We start from the raw sequence: 16,211 nt of genomic DNA, 5'->3' as shown, positions 1-16,211 counted from the left end.
GAACAGCTTACTTCCACCCTTGCCGCTCTTCTCCATGCGGTACTGGTAGATGTGCAGAGTGAAGAGCATGTGGGAGTTGCGGTGATCCTCCTCGTCGCAGTCCCGCTGGCTGCTGCGCCGCGAGGCGATGGCAGCGTCGAGGAAGAAGGCAGCCTTCTCTGCCGTGGGGGCACGGAGCTCGCTCTGGTTCTGGAGCTGGGGGTTAACACAGGGAAGAAGTTACCCACAAACTTCCACAGGAGTCAACACTATCAGACAACAACTGCAGTCAATGAACACTGTGGATACGCTGGCTTCTGATGGGACTGGGGAGAAGGAAGCGCCCTGTCGAATGAGACATCCTGGCACTGGCAGGGACATTGCCATGTCCTCCAGGTACCCCACTACTGAACCCAGGCCCCATTTCTGAGGGTCACTGCTTGGGGTACCTCTGGTGGCAGTTGTTACAAATAAGCCTAACATCTGTCCTATGGGCTGGACAGATGCACACATTTGTTCCTCTACTTTTCCAGAATTTTAAGCCATTCATTAAAGTTTGTTATTTTTGCTGCCTGTTTTTTTCCTGCTTTGGCAATCACTGTGTCCTCCTAATGGTTAGAAGATAAATAAGCTATTGTGGATAACACGTCAAGCCCAACAGTTGGTGAAGATTGGCGGGGGCAGGCCCGTGTGTTATTCTTCAGAAAGTGTTAGAAGGGAGCAGTCCACAGCCAAATCTGTGAGATAACAGGACTGAAGCTTGTGGTCAGACCCACAGTGTGTGGAGAGAGGCACCGAAGGGAAGACACTTTCATGCCCCTTTGCACCACAAGCCTTGGCACCTGCTCACAAGATAGGGCAATCCAGTAACTGGAGTAAGACAGGTAGTGTGCATACGTTCGTATTTGCTCGACCTCAATCGCCACCACCAGCCTGCTCTTATCTCTCCAGAGTGATAGACAGCATAGGAGGGCAGATATTATTAACCCACCATAATGTTAGGAATGCATGTATGTTTCATGTCACCTAAGACTAGCCTGCCTGTGGAAAGGACACGTGACTGTGCAATCCGATGGCATTAGTTTTAGCAGTACGCAGAGCTGGCCCACAGCCCATAGGATAGGCTTTGTTTTGTCTGGCTTAAATACGGTGAGGAATTCCCATTCTCGGGGTTTGCTTCCCTGCTGGGTAATGCAGCAAAAATTTAAGTTCTCCCTAAGGACGACAGTGCTCCTGCCTTCCCTTTGTGATCATTAATCAGCCCACGGAGGGATAATGCCAATGCTCGGCACGGGATGGGGTAACACAGCTGCACGCTAAGCTCTCTCTAGAAAGAGAAAGGGAGGCAAGAAGGAGTTAACACAGCAAGCAGAAGGCAGACCAGTCTGTGGACGGATCTCACTAATGTAAGCAACAAGAGAATGTGCACACTTGGAAAGGCCCAATGACAGACAGTATGACATATGGTGATTATTCATTTGCTATACACGCTGCTGGTTTTGCATATCTGTATGGCTATAATATAATCTCCTGCCTTCAACCGAGGATTTTGAGAATTCAGGTGTAGGACATGACTCCAGAACACTGTTATGTGTTGCAAACATACATAAAAAGAGGTTTTGCTCCTGCTCTAATTCAGTATTTTACACTGCAGAGATGCACAGCCCTCTCATGGAGCTACCTTTTCTCCACTGATCTAAAACAATTCACATTGTATATGGCTATTACATCTGCATGTATGTAAAAATAGTCTACTATTGTGGAATATTTATTTTTATTGCTATTGTGCTTAAATACCTTAGAGAAGAATTAAGCTCTAAGGAGGGGTTATCTGTCACACAGTTATGCAACATATGTAACATGCATACATATTCTAATTCAGATCTAAACCAACCCGTCTATCACCCCAATGGGAACTGTGAAGACTTAAGTCTCCCATCTATACTCACTGAACTGCACCCATTACTAGATACCAGGGGGTGAGATCTCTTGTGATAATGTAAGTATTTCGTGAAGCACTAAAACTATGGGTCAAGTGAGAATAAGAACTCTAATCATCATTTAAAACCAAGAAGAAACTTTGCAATCCTTGGGTAAAACCGAAAGGATTGAAAATACGCTCTCAGTTATCTCCAAAAGGCTTAAACCACAAAGAGATAAAACACAAAGTTTACTACTTGCTGTTTAAAATCTCATGATTCACAACTTTTGGGGATATGAATCATGATTCCTAGATGCTTGCAGCTGGAAACAGGGAGCAGGCAGACAGGGTCTGTTCCCTCCTCCCTCCATTTTCCCATTCCTGGAGGGAATTGCTCTGCAGTTCCTGGATGGATGCAGCCGTTGCCTTTAAGGTTGAAAGAATGTATTGAAGCTAGTTTGCCCCCTCCTCCCCCTTCATCTGTTCATACAAAAATCAGATTCACTTCTTCACAGACAACAAATTGAAAAAAATAGGCCCTTCCAACCCCCAACCAAAAGGAAAAAAATAATAAATAAATAAATAAATAGATAGATAGATAGATAAATAAATAAATAAAAAGGGCTGCTGAGACTTTCTAGTGGTTACCCAGGAAATACATGAACCAGTTACTCATTCCTGCTAAAACTCTAAACCTGAGAAGATCTGGAGTTATTCTTGGCTTGCCCAGCTCAGGAATTTATGTCTTGGCAGCAATTAATAAGTAGCGATTAATGCTTCCTACAACATTGCTAATGCAAGTGCTATAAATAATGTTTATAAAGAGATAAACAGCCATATTAATGGCCTTCAGCTATTTGTGCAGTACTGTAAATATTTTATCTTGTTGTTTTACAAAAGAGAGATCACACTTTCTTTTTTATTTTTTTTTAGAATGAGGTGAATTTTTGTTTGCACTGAATGCTTTCACATTTTATTGCAAACACAAGCCCCTGCTCAACATCAGTTATACCAGAGGTACAAATATTTAGGTCAGGAGAGCAGATGGCCCTGCAGCTGCAGGTCATAAAGTTCTTGCATGTTTTAAAGTAAACACTTTCAAGTCTATAAACTTTGTGCTCTGGGTAGTTCTTGAATTTGAACCATCTCAATAGCTCAAAAAAAATCACGTTGCTTGTTTTAGTGTAAAATGAAGACTGGATTCACCTGCATGCCACAAATGGGGTCCTCACATAGGTAGACACCTGGGGACTGGCCATCCTGCAGGCTTCCTGTAGCCACTTCAGACAACAAGTCTCTAAGATTTTCTTCTTTCCCCCACACTTCCACTGCAGAAATTCGGACTGAGAAGCGGGCTCCTGTCTTCTCTTTGCGTTCATTAATCAACTTGAAGAGCCAGGAGATGGCACAAGGGATTATGCCAAGGTTTTGCATGGAATCATCCTTGCCAATCATGGTGTATGACTTCCCTGTCAGGAATGGGGAGGTGGAGAAAAGATAACAATGTCATTTCCAGGACCTTCACAGCCTTCTGCTAAGTGATATTATCCTGTATCAGCCTCATGAAAACAACTTCTTCACAACCAAAAGGACAGCCAGAAAAGGGAGACAGATAGGCAGGCAGACAAATAATACATGGAAAATGGAGAGCATTTAAAACCAACAGATGAAATCTTGAGACACTTTCAAGAATTGTAACCTTGTGTATTCCTCTGACATTCCCAGTGCCCCAGGTGGGGGTCTGCAGGTCCCTACCACACAACACTGCAGACAGTACCATGGGTGAATAGTGAGGAGAACTGAGCAGAGCAGGAATGCCATGGTCTATAAAATTCCCTGCTTTAGATACTGTGTGATATACTTTGTATACCACTTTACTTCAAAGCACTACAATATGTGTCATACACTGGGATTGGCATTGACATAACCTTGGTCCCAGGATCACAGAGATGTAACTTTATACAGAGAAGAGAAAAAAAAAACAACAGGTACACGTGGTCATTTGTTGCAGAAGTGGGTCCACAACAATAAATATTTTATATGGACCTAAAGCTTCCCCTGTTTTACTATTATTTTATTCTGCACTTACAATTTTGGCTTGTCTCTGCTGTAAAAGTTTGTTGAACAAGAACAAACACCAAGTTCTATCTTGTGCTGCTTTAGGTGTCAGTATATAGAGACGAGTTTTCTAAATTTTCAAGCCAAAGTATAAAGGTATACATAATTTTTGGCAAGTACTTGTGGTTTCTTTGCCTTGTTTTATTCCATATGTTGAATCTATGTGGAAGAAGAGCAGTGGACAAAATATTTTTAAGCATGTGTCTGTGGCAGTGTCTGTGTGTGTCCACGGTTGGTGGAATGGTGATGCAACTGCAGAGACTCAACTCGTGCTCCAGTAAAGCTGCAACTAAGCCACCTCTCTGAAGGACATGTAGCACTTGTGAGTCACCAGCATCTGAGGGCTTTCTTTTCCATCTCACTTGTCATCTAGTGTTTGGCAGGTCACACAGGATTAAATATCCAAGTGTTCATCCTACTGTTACTCCTGTATGGTCCAGAGGGGTCCTGTGGTTAGTTGGACAAGTGCCCCTGCTCCATTTATTGTACCAGAGCTGGTGGGTGGTACTGCAGCTATTGTTGTATTCTCCAGCTTTTGTTGCCTTTAAATTGGGATAATCATAGCCTGATACAGTTTGATCTTTGTTATCACTTGAAAAATGGAATTATCCTTTTAAGTTGTGTGTGTATATCTGTTTCTTTGAGACAGTAAAAAATAGAGATCATTGCACCCATTCACAACAAACCGCTCTTCATTGAAGAGACATTATTTTCAAAATACTTCTCAATAAACATGAACAAAAAATATGATTGCTCATAAAATACAGTTATTTCAAAAGAAAAGTTTGTTAATGATAATGATTCTCCTTTTTATTGTCTTTCCGTGAACACCTGAAATGGTGTTGATGCAAAGAGTGAGTTTTGATCCATTGGTAATATTCAGTTAACCATTAGAATACGATTTCTTGGAGACAGAACAGGGAACAGTAATTAAAGAATTGTCTAATCTGGGAATAGAAGAGAAAGCATATGATTTGAGTGCCCAGTCACTGCACTTGAACAGTGTCACCACACACATCGAGTACTTGAGTGGATACACTCAGCCTTTACCCAGCTTGACAGAAGTGTTTTGGCAAAGAGTCTCCAATACTAGGCACATTTGTAAAACTATAGATCCCTATTGGATCATTCATTAACAATTGAGGAGAATACTAACAATTGCTGTAGTGCTCAGGGGACTGAATAAAGCAAGAACTCAAAGACAACCTCTGCTTCAAAGAGCATGTTGTCCATCATTTAGACAGTATGTAGAGATGAGAGATGTGTTAATGAAAGGTGAAGGTGTAGTATAAGGCCATGCACGCAGTGTACTACTTTCAAATGCAATTACTATGCACAGACAAATGACGGTTTGTTTTCCCTAATCTCAAGCATTAACAACCTTTGGTTACAAATATTCATTTTGCTGTTCAAATAGGGAAATTTAGCAATACCAACCAAGTTTTGCATGGCCAAAGCAGAACACACAGCCATCTGCACCATTGACCACTGACTGGATCACTTCAGCCACAGTCCCAGCACATACTTCAGCCTGTAACCAATATTAAAGAAAAAAAAAAGAGAGAGAGAGAAAGAGAAAGAAATTAAAGAAAATTATCAACAATAATAGGAAAATCAACAGAGTACTTTCAGTATAAATAGTCATAATGTCATCAGTGCTCCAGATAGCATGCTAAATTATCAAAAAGTCTAATCTTGCTTGTTTCATTTGTGTGACCGATACTATTGATGGTAATGGCATTATTTGTGTAAGCACATGAAACAAGACTTTTGCTCTCTCAAGGAAGTTTCATTTGCTGAGTATCAACATCTGTCGTGGGGTTAAACAAAATACACATACTGTAAAGTGGATGTGGTTGGTTCGATAGATCTGTCTATTAAGGAGTCTTAAAAATATTTTTTTGTTGTTGAAAAGGAAATACTGAGAAATTTTAACAGGTTCTATTATTTCCCCAATTATGGACTGAATTAATTTCCACTAGCAGGTGGGTAAGAAATGTAAGGGGGAAAAACAGCATGTTTGGTATTACCTAGGTGACATTTCTTTATTTTTCTCTATTTTATTACGAGTCTTCCTAGCTTTTAGCAGCAGTAGACTCCATCCTGAAGACAGTTATGTCCAGAAGACAGAAGCAGTACGTTAAGAGGTACAACACACAAATTTACCCAGGACATTCTTAGAGTTAAGGTTCAGACTCTCTGGTTTACTTTACTCTTTTATTGTCTTCCTCATGGCATTTGTGTAACAGTTCATCAAACCAAAGTCTAATAAAAATGAGAAAACTGATTATATACTTATGATTGGAGATATGTGGATTAAAATCTCCAACCTTCTACTGTAAATTGTACAATAAAACAGTGTACAAATAATCCTTGACTTCTTAATGAATAGAGAATTGTATTAGAGAACTGGCATTCTGATCAGATCGCTGTATACACCAAATAATCCGTTTAAAATATACAATACTTTGTTGATATTGAGGATTTGCATTCTAGGTACCATTTAGCCCATTTATTGCATGTGTAATTTTAGGACCAATTGTTTACAGTAAAGAATAAAGAAAGCACACAATCATTTAGATATGATTTAATAAATTGATTTCACTGTCGATGACACTGATGGATCAAATTCGACTCTGGTCTAACTCTACTGAAAGTACTTCTGTTGCAGCTGAAATCAGTCTGGCTCTGGTGCATTCTATTGTTAGATTACTGTTCTGATCAGGCTTTGCCTACCTGTGATGCATCTTGGGGAAAAACTGCATCGAAAGCAAACATCTTGGGTGGAACCTGGTTGCCCCTTTTCTGAAAAGCATTCTGACCTCCACAGGTCGCTGGGTCATAGAGTGTGATTTGCTTCTTACGGGGATCAACTTTTAAGAAAGAGCTGGACTCAGACGTGTCTCTGGCAAGCGTGGAAGAAATGCGCACCATGACTTTGACCTGTCAGCAAACACAAAAAGATGACCACATTTGATGAGACTGTTGGATGCACTAGACTCTTGTATGCCGAATGAACTTTCCAAAAACACTCAACCCAAGCCACTCAACTCACTTTGCTGTAGCTCCATGGAAGTCAGTGAAGACACAGGAATGATTATAGATAGAACATGGTCTAAAACGCACATTGCATAAAGCCAGAACTTGTCTCTGTCTACTTCAACAAGCACCTCGTGTATTTAGAATTACAAGGTACCTCATGGTGTTTTAGTGCCCATGTTACTCAAGTACAACGATGAAGTATTACATCACCTTGTCTTACTCTCGGTATAAATTGAAAAGTAACCGTACCCTAGTGGCCCAATTAAGAAAGCTGAAATGTAATCTAGGCTGCTAAACTATCAGAACTACTGCAGTTTCTACACAGTAGTGTGATCAATAAGACAAGCACATAAAAGCCAGATCTGTAATTTACACCTTTCTGATTCTATCCAAATGCAAAAAGATGAACTGGTCACATCTAAGTGTCATCATCAAAGAGTTGTGAAAAGAGCCCTGTTTTAATGGTCAGATTTTGAAATCATCATCAAGGGAGTGAAATGTAATAAGTGATAAAACATTTGTTAAAACATGTTAGTTCACAACTCATTAAATGGCTACATAAGACGTTATTTCTAGACAAAAATACATCTTCATGGATTTAATGAGATTATACTGCATCATTAGCCCACTTGGTAAGCAATTTAGATGTAAGTAATACAGATGATAATCTGTCTTGTTTTGCTTCTCCCCATAAATTCACTACCTGCAGACAAATCAGTTCCTGAACTTTACAGGGCAAACCTCACCTCTTTGCCAGCTTTTGCCTTCTAGCCACACATTCATTTACTTTGTCCTAGGGCAGACTGACTTTCATGCCAACGAGAACTGTTACCTAATTGTTTTGTTCTAACTATATCTCATTTGTATTAAAATCCACGCATGGTTGGCATGCAAGTCACCATGAAGAGGCACCTCAGCACAGGGTGGGCACTCAGCCACTGCTGGGATGGCAGAAACACACTGGGAGGTGTTGTAGTTCCAGAAGTCAGGCCAGGCTGTGGCTCCTGTCAGCCTCAGTGAGATTGGTGCTCTTCGTATGCAGACCTCATTTCATGCTTGCCCAAACTCATCCCACATGTGAATAATCATCTGGTTTGAGAGGTCAAATGTGGGAAAATTCATTTTTTTACACAACTCCTCTGAAGACAATAGAATGAGACTAGAAATCAATCTAGATTGTTCAGTATTTTTGTGATGTTGTCTCTATATGCTTGTGAGTCAAACTGGTAATGTGAATCCAATCTTAAACCAGGAAAACAATTCATCATTAGATGGTGAAATGGTCAAGAGTCTGATTTCAGTTTTACATGACTAGTTGAGGGGAAAGAGGAAGAATACAGCTTGGGTGTGCATGGGTTCTCTTTTCAACCACTCAGCTCAGCAGTTATGAAACCTAACACCTAACTGAAAAAAGCCACTTCCAACATTTTGCCCAAGGCATTAATCTAATTAGCAGAGCTAATTTCTACTGAGGACAAAGACCATCAACACCCCCAGTCAGTTGTAATGAACTGGGCCTGGTTTATTTCAGCCCTAGGTGTCCTGAATAGAGGCACTTGTCAAGTAACCACAGAGGGGAGGGAGGGCAACACTGAGTCCTGGAGGAGAAAGAAAACAAAACATATAATCATAGAATATCCTGAGTTGGAAGGGACTCACAAGGATCATCAAGTCCAAGTACTGGCTCCACACAGGACCACCCAAAACTCAAACCAGGTGTCTAAGAGCATTGTCCAAACGCTTCTTGAACTCCTGCATAGTGGTGCCGTGACCGCTGTCCTGGGGAGCCTGTCCCAGTGCCCGACCCCCCTCTGGGTGCAGAACCTTTCCCTAACACCCAGCCTGACCCTCCCCTGTCCCAGCTCCATGCCGTTCCCTCGGGTCCTGTCGCTGTCCCCAGAGAGCAGAGCTCAGCGCCTGCCCCTCCGCTCCCCTCGTGAGGGGGCTGCAGGCCGCCATGAAGTCAGCAAGATCAGTCTTCACCTCTTTTCCTATTTTCAATTTTAGATGAGTTAGGTTTTTCTATTGTATCCTATTTTGAACAGATGTCACTTTATAAGAGTATTAGACTGATCTTCTAGAAACCCAATTAACTGCTATTCTTCAACTAAATCAAATAAAATACTCGCTCTACTTTACAAGTCTACTTCCCTATAAGTTTACGTGCATCTTTGGCTGCTGTGAATCCATGTCCTCCAGATCCTTGATCATTATGTGCAAAGGAGAGCTAATTGAATACCCCAAGGGTAAGTTTTTTGTTGTTTTGTTTTGTTTTTTAGAAAGGAAAGTAGGTGAAATCTAACAACCCTTCATATATAGGTATGAATACATTCTTTCTGGTCTCAAACTGTATGGATGCTTCATTTCAAGTTCAGGTACCAGTTTTGTACCAGTATAACATCACAAGCTTTGGGCCCTGACTTAAACCTCTTCACACAAAATCAGAATAATACCTGTCACTTCTTACTGAAGTAATACTGCAAATCCTCCTAACTTCCAACAGCTATAGTGATAGAAGCTCAAGCATCAGGTTTGTCTTTCCCTGGAGTAAAAGATCAATTTAACTGAAATCCTAAAAATTTAGTAGCATCAGATAAACCGAATGAACCACTATAAAAAGGAACTCATCTCAGAAGTCCCAGGAGATGTCTAATGACATATACTTTCTGACCATTCGGCTCCTCAGCTCTAGCACATACAGACAATTCACAAGAAAAATACGCTATTGCCATGAACCTCTGTATTTCCTGTGTATTGGGGAGTTTTATTTTCAGATCTAATTTCTCCTGTGTGTTAGGGCAAAGGAATACTGCATTGGCTATATGTGCGTATCCTGATAACTGAGCCACTTCTCATTCTGAAGACAGTTTGTTTGCAGCTGGTATGAAGAGGTCTGTGCACCTGGGCCTCAAAGGACCGGCAGTTGCCGTTAGCTAGGCACTCTATTATTAAACATTATTATGCATGTAACTTAAACCCAAGGATTCATGCAAAATATTTCCCAATAGCAGTTAGGATGACAGTAAATCAACTAAGCTACAGCAGTAGAAACGATAGAAGAAGACGGCCATTTCACAGTCTTTCAGGCGATTTACGACTGGGGGATAGCAGGGGGAGGTTTGGAGTCCGTGCTGACCCCTGCAATCCTCGCCACGGGGGAGGCAGTGCGAGAAGAGGAGAATGTAATTCAGCCAGCTATGGGGATAGCACAGGAACTTAATGGACTTAAAGACTTCGGTTCAATTTAAGGAACAGACAGGTTGAAGATCACAGTGACGCTCTGGGGAAGGCAGAAGTACAGTATGGTTAATTTGAAACTAACTGAACAGTGAAGTTTAAGAACTCTATTACTTTATGCTTGCAATTTATATTTAAATAAACTGTAAATTGAACTTCTTCTTAAGAAGAAAGCAGGTTTTCTGCTTCACTTCCTATGTGTCATTACTGCTTTAGTCCAATGCTACAATTCTCCACTAATCTCTTGTAACTGAAGGGTTTAAGAGATACCACTTGTGATTAATGGGACCACTCTGTCTGCCAGAAATTCTTATTTGAATCCCAATGATCGGGTCTTGGCAGCGCCCAGCCTTAGATGCACCTCTGACTGTTTCTACAGGGAGAGATGAAAGCCCTCTCTTGAGACATGGGCTGCTGGTAAAACAAACAACCCGGGTCTAATTTTGATCTAAGTTTACACTCCTGCAAATCTGGCTGAACTCAGCAAGAATTACCCTAGCTTAAGAGTGGAGAGAAAGAATAAAAGAAAAGGTCACTTGTTCTGCATCATTACTGTGCCTCTTCTAGGACATAAATTCACTTCTTAATTCTGCTCATGCCGGAAACATTTGTTAATATATTTTCTCCTGTGAGATCACAGGACCTGATTTGACAACTACTAAATCCAACAGGACTCCCATTTACTTCTCCAGACATCAGTTCCTACCTGGGAATAACTGTTCTGTTCTTGAATGAGTTTTGCAGTCATTTACTTCCACAGTATTATACCTGATATGCAATGGCATAAATAAAAGCAAAATTGGATCTGTACTGCTTAGTTTTCCTCAACAGGGTTTCTTTATATTTCTTGTATACATATTTATATTTAATTTCTGTGCATAATTATATTATATAAACTATTTTTTAAAAAATGCATAGATGTATAGATGTTTTCTGAATTTATATATAACTATATATATATGCATTTTTTTCATAATTTTCTCTCTATGTGGTAATTATGGGCATTAAATAGTCACTGTTCATGGTACTACTCTGTAGCATCAAGGGAACATTGCTGTAATATCACAATGCTTTCGTACCATAAAAATAAACACAGACCTTTTAATTGCTTCCATTGCAGTTTCAGCTGCCTGAACCATATTCCTTTGTTTTCTCCTTTTTTATCTAGTGCATCCCTACAAATACATCAACTATTTCTTGAAGATGGCATTTGCTAATTGCAGGATTTTTTCCTGGTAAACTCAATTTGTGACCTGCCATGGACCTTTTGTTACGTTCTTTCTCTGCAGAGAAGGACAAAGGTTCAGCAAGCTCTGCAGATTCGAACAACTGGTGCCATTGGAAAAAAAAAGAGAAAACCTAGTGCAGCCCCAGCCACTGACACTCCCATGTCTCCTGTGCCTGCAGGGGTCTGTCTGGAGGACCGGCAGTGAAGTGAGTGCGGAAAAGGGGAGAGGTAAGCTCTGTCAAATCTGTACCAAAGAAGAATAACTACAAGCAGAGGCTGGAATGAGGCAATGGGGATATTATCACTTCCTTCTACTCTTGCCTGTAAGATTTCATTTGGGGTTCATTTATCTAATTACTGCAGGGATAGGGCTAGACAGCTGTTGCTTTGGGCACTGTGCTTGCCTTTATGAGCTGCCTTTCTCATCAATCATTTGAGCAGCTTCTGCTGGACGTGTGCTGAGTAGTGGTGGGAGGCAGGAGCTGTGATGCAGTCATGGGCGAGACAGGCCAACCGGGGCTATTGAGCTGTATTAGCACTCCATCAATGTAATGGCAATCACTGGCTGCAGGAACAGCCTTATTGGAGGTTAATGAAGAGTGGGTTTTGTAATTTCTCACTGTTACAGTTGTAAATAATGGTGGCAGGCATGCATTTTTGTTGTAGTCAGCCACAAAACACTACAGCACAGGAAAATCTATGGCATCCCAAGTGCTTAAGCACATACATGCTTTTGCATGATGGATGTAAAGCTAGAAGCCTTTCTACAGTGCCCAGAGAATAGAGAAACAGTCTCTTAAGTATTTTCAAGGGTCTTTCCTACAGATCATGAGACAATTAAATGATTGTGCTAAAATTAAATTTGGAAAGTTAAGATAAACAGACGGAGCAAGAATGAGACAAATAAAGATTTGTACGAGTGGACAGTGTTTTAATGGAAGTCTGCTGGTCACATTTGGCAAAAAAACTACAGTAAATTATGCTGATGTATATTGGTCAGGAAAGCATGTGTACATGGGCCTCATTCTCCTTCCTCCCTTTCTGTTCTCACAAAGGTAACTCTTGTAGGTGTCAGTGCCTCACTTCAGCAGAAATTAGAAAACAATCAGGCCAGATCACTCACATTCAGTGTGGAAAGGGCTGTCACTATTCCTGCAAGCAATGAAATACTGCTCTGGAAAAGCAATGAAAACAATTGAAAAAAAATCATTGGGCTCGCAGGTCTTTTTTTTTTTTTCTTTTTTAACAACTGTCCCTCTGTTTCTTCCTCGTGCCATTGCTAAAACTAGTAAGGAAACATTTCCTTTACTGGCTCATCAAGCCCATCCTGCACAGCAGCAGAACTAATTGGCACTTCCAGCAATAAAGGGGAGTAGTTTACATGCGTTGTAACCAAACACCAATGTTATTATTCTTATCTTAAGAACTTACCCTTATCAGGATTGTATCTTTTTGTTGATTGCCTGATGTAACTTTATTAATAAACTCAGTAAAATCTGGTGTGAAATACGCTCAGGTCACAGGGCATGGCTTGATGACCTCTGTCTTGTTTGTGTCAGCAGTAGCTTTGAGTCTTGTCCCTGTAATTTGGTACGGCTGAAAGACAATGCTGAGCACCTATGCCATCTGAAACCAGCATGTACGTCCCATCAGCCCAGTCACTCAGCTCTCACACTGCTACTTCAGCATTTGCTAGATAACACAGAGCATTGCAAATTTGTTCCCTTCTTAAAAGAAAAAAAAAGAAGACATCAGGATCACCCTGTCATGGAAACAACCTTTCCCTAAATTTCCCCTCATGCCAAAGACATTCTGTGTTCCTTGTTTTCCTTTTGTTTGTTTCTGATCTCTTTGAGGGAAGTCTGCATTTCAGACCTGCACAGCTGGGGCAATCTGTGTGTTGCCTCAAGCAGGAGGAGGATTTTTCCCAGCTTCTGACACTCTCCACATGCATCCACAGAACCGTATCTGCAGCTATGACAGAGCCAACAGCAGCCTAACTGAGCTCATGTATGGGGATGAAATTTCACCTTTTTTTTGGAGAATATCTATAAGTGGCACTGTTACAGATACTTTCATAAGAACTGAAAAACAGAAAAGCCTTCAGCAGTCCCAGCATGAACAAGACAGGATCAGCTGGCAAATCATCCTCCCTGCAGTGGATCTGCAGACACATAAGCATGTGCCCACTGGTAAAGTACGCAGATGCCTTCCTTAAGCCTCTAGCATACTACTACTGACAAAAATTTGCACTGACCCTCTCACTCTGATAAGAGTTTATTTTTCTGAGCTGAGAAGCAAGTACGGATGGCTGCCATGAATTTCAAGTGCTCCTCATTTCCTTGGCATCAGATCTCTTTACCTTTCAAAATCAAACCAATATTTTGCTTCACTTCAGTGACCTTTTAGAGTACAGCTTCCCACCCCTTTCCCCCTTCCTTTTCTCATCTTAATACAACCACTTCACAAGGGTCTTCAGATAGGGAGTATTTGTCTAGCAAAGGAAACATGGCAAAACCTGTCCTCTGGCACAAAACGGCCAGCATCTTTTCCTGTAACTTTCATCCTCTGATACGGTGTGGCCATACCAATGGTCTACTAAGGTGGTTCTTTGCCTGTGCTGATTTTTCGACCATGCCTGGCATTGTCTGGGAGAGTGGTCTACCAGCCCAATATCATGCCAGGGACCTTGTTATCAATGCAGGAGTAGAGATGATTGAGTTCCGGTGCCCAGGAAATGTTTCCTGGTCCTGTTTAATTGACATTATAATCCCAGCCACAGAACACTGCACAGCTTGGCCAAACTATCCCTTGTTTTAATACAAGAAACTCAGGTGGTACAGTACTGGCTCTCCAAGCAAGTGATGTGCCAAATGTTGCTTTGTTCACATTCCAACACAGCTTGGCATCTGCAGATCATACAGAGAAATCAACAAAGCCCAGCAAGCACATCTCTGACACCAGTAAGACAAGTCTCCCTAAAGCAACTCCTTTCCTCCCTCTTGTGATCAATGACAAGGCAGCCTACACGGGGTTATGATCAGCCTCCATGGCAGGAAGGAGCAGGCAGCACCAGATTAGCTGGCTCCTTCTCATAGGCTATGCTCATATCCCACTGCAGTGCAGAAAGACTAATGGGATTTTTGCTTCCCCCACTCAAAGTTCCCTCTTAGAAACCTGCCCTTCCAGCACACCGGAGCTGTACTGACATGGTTGCTGAAAGGACTGGTGTGGACAGAAAGCAGTAGCAATATCAACAGTAGCAGTGTCTCAGACATGCTCATTGGTAATTATGTTTGCTGCAGTACTTCTACGAGTTTCAGTTTCCTTTTTGTGAAGCTATGGGAATGGTGCACACGATGTGGCTTGGCAAGTGTAAGCCGGCAGGTCATCTCACGCCTAATTAGAGAGAGGGTAGCATCGAGGGCTTCGCATTATACATTCTCAGGAGAGCAGGAACTCCCAGATGAACAAGGCTCTCTGTTTTTTGTCTCAGGAAACAAGAATCTCAGTGGAAAGAATGCAGATAAAAGACAAAGTTTCTCTTACGCGTGCCTTTGAGATGTCTTTTCAGTGCTAGAGAGACAAAGTATATACAGGTATTGCACAGAAGATGTATAATCACAATTGTAAGCTTTTTCATTATTTATAAAGGTGATCTCCATGACTGCATACAAAAAAAGATTCCCCAGTCTGCACATAACATTGTATGGCATAGCACCATAAATAATGAGTAGCAATGCAATCAAATAAGAAGGATTTACATTATTTAAACCAAGCTGGAAGAGGTGAAAAATTACGATTTAATGTATATAAGTGGGGAAAAAGATGCGTAGAGCTTTGGAGTGGCAGTTGGTAACGACAGCCAGTAAATAAAAGGGACAGTTCATGGTACTTACTAGGAAAAAGAATTGGGAATTCAAGGGGAAAAAAAGAAGCCCAAAGAAAGTAAGGGGCTGGCATTGCTAAAGACAGTCCACATAAATGGAAGGAGATACAATCATCATATTAAATGAGATATCTAATATGCATTTGAATATTCAGAGAAGAAATACAGTCTCTAGAAGGGGAGCATAACCACCCTCCAGTGCTGCATGTGGCATGAAACATCCAGCAGAGACTTCAAGGATTAGAGTTAGATGCTTTAGGAAGAAATTGAATATATTATAATGTCAGTGTTATCAACAATAATTCCTTATTTACCTGGAAGCATATGAGATCTGAATTTGACCCTTCTTAGGAACAACCACGAACAAAAGGAAACTCAAAAAAGGAGTAAATGATAAAACCAAGATTCTGTATCTAAGCAATGAAATTATTTATATGGTTAGTAAACCTTCCATCTGAAGATCCTGCAGGGCTTTGCAAAAGCTCCTGACAGGATTATGACCTATTTACAGCTATGCTCATTTTCCAACTGAAGAAATAAAGCATAAGAATAAATGAATCATCCAAGATCCCAGGAAATGCTTGTTTTACTTAAATAGACTACCTGAACTCTAGTTCTTCCTCTTCCTGTGGTGTAACTGTAATATTTCCAAGGGCATAAATATGATATTAAATCTACCTTTTCTTTCATGTTATATCACATCTAACACTACCTGCATGCTTCTACTTTGGCAGTGGTACAGGAAAGCACAATAGCTACAGAGCCTTAGCAGCCAGCCACTTAGAATTAATGAGATC

At 41.0% G+C, this 16,211-nt stretch overlaps 1 protein-coding gene across 1 annotated transcript in view; it reads right to left on the bottom strand.

The window, feature by feature from the left end:
• The window catches only part of KIF26B (kinesin family member 26B), a 295,107-nt gene that overhangs the window by 60,226 nt on the left and 218,670 nt on the right, over nt 1-16,211 (bottom strand). The window contains exons 6-9 of the mRNA XM_035558389.2: nt 6,755-6,961; nt 5,456-5,549; nt 3,107-3,369; nt 12-195 (exon numbers count right to left, since the gene is read on the bottom strand). Of these exons, the coding sequence (XP_035414282.1) occupies nt 12-195; nt 3,107-3,369; nt 5,456-5,549; nt 6,755-6,961 (748 nt within the window). The remainder of the gene's footprint in view (nt 1-11; nt 196-3,106; nt 3,370-5,455; nt 5,550-6,754; nt 6,962-16,211) is intronic.

This window comes from Cygnus atratus, chromosome 3 (genome assembly GCF_013377495.2).
Source record: "Cygnus atratus isolate AKBS03 ecotype Queensland, Australia chromosome 3, CAtr_DNAZoo_HiC_assembly, whole genome shotgun sequence".
NCBI lineage: Eukaryota > Metazoa > Chordata > Aves > Anseriformes > Anatidae > Cygnus > Cygnus atratus.
This window is presented reverse-complemented; position numbering and strand designations above follow the sequence as displayed.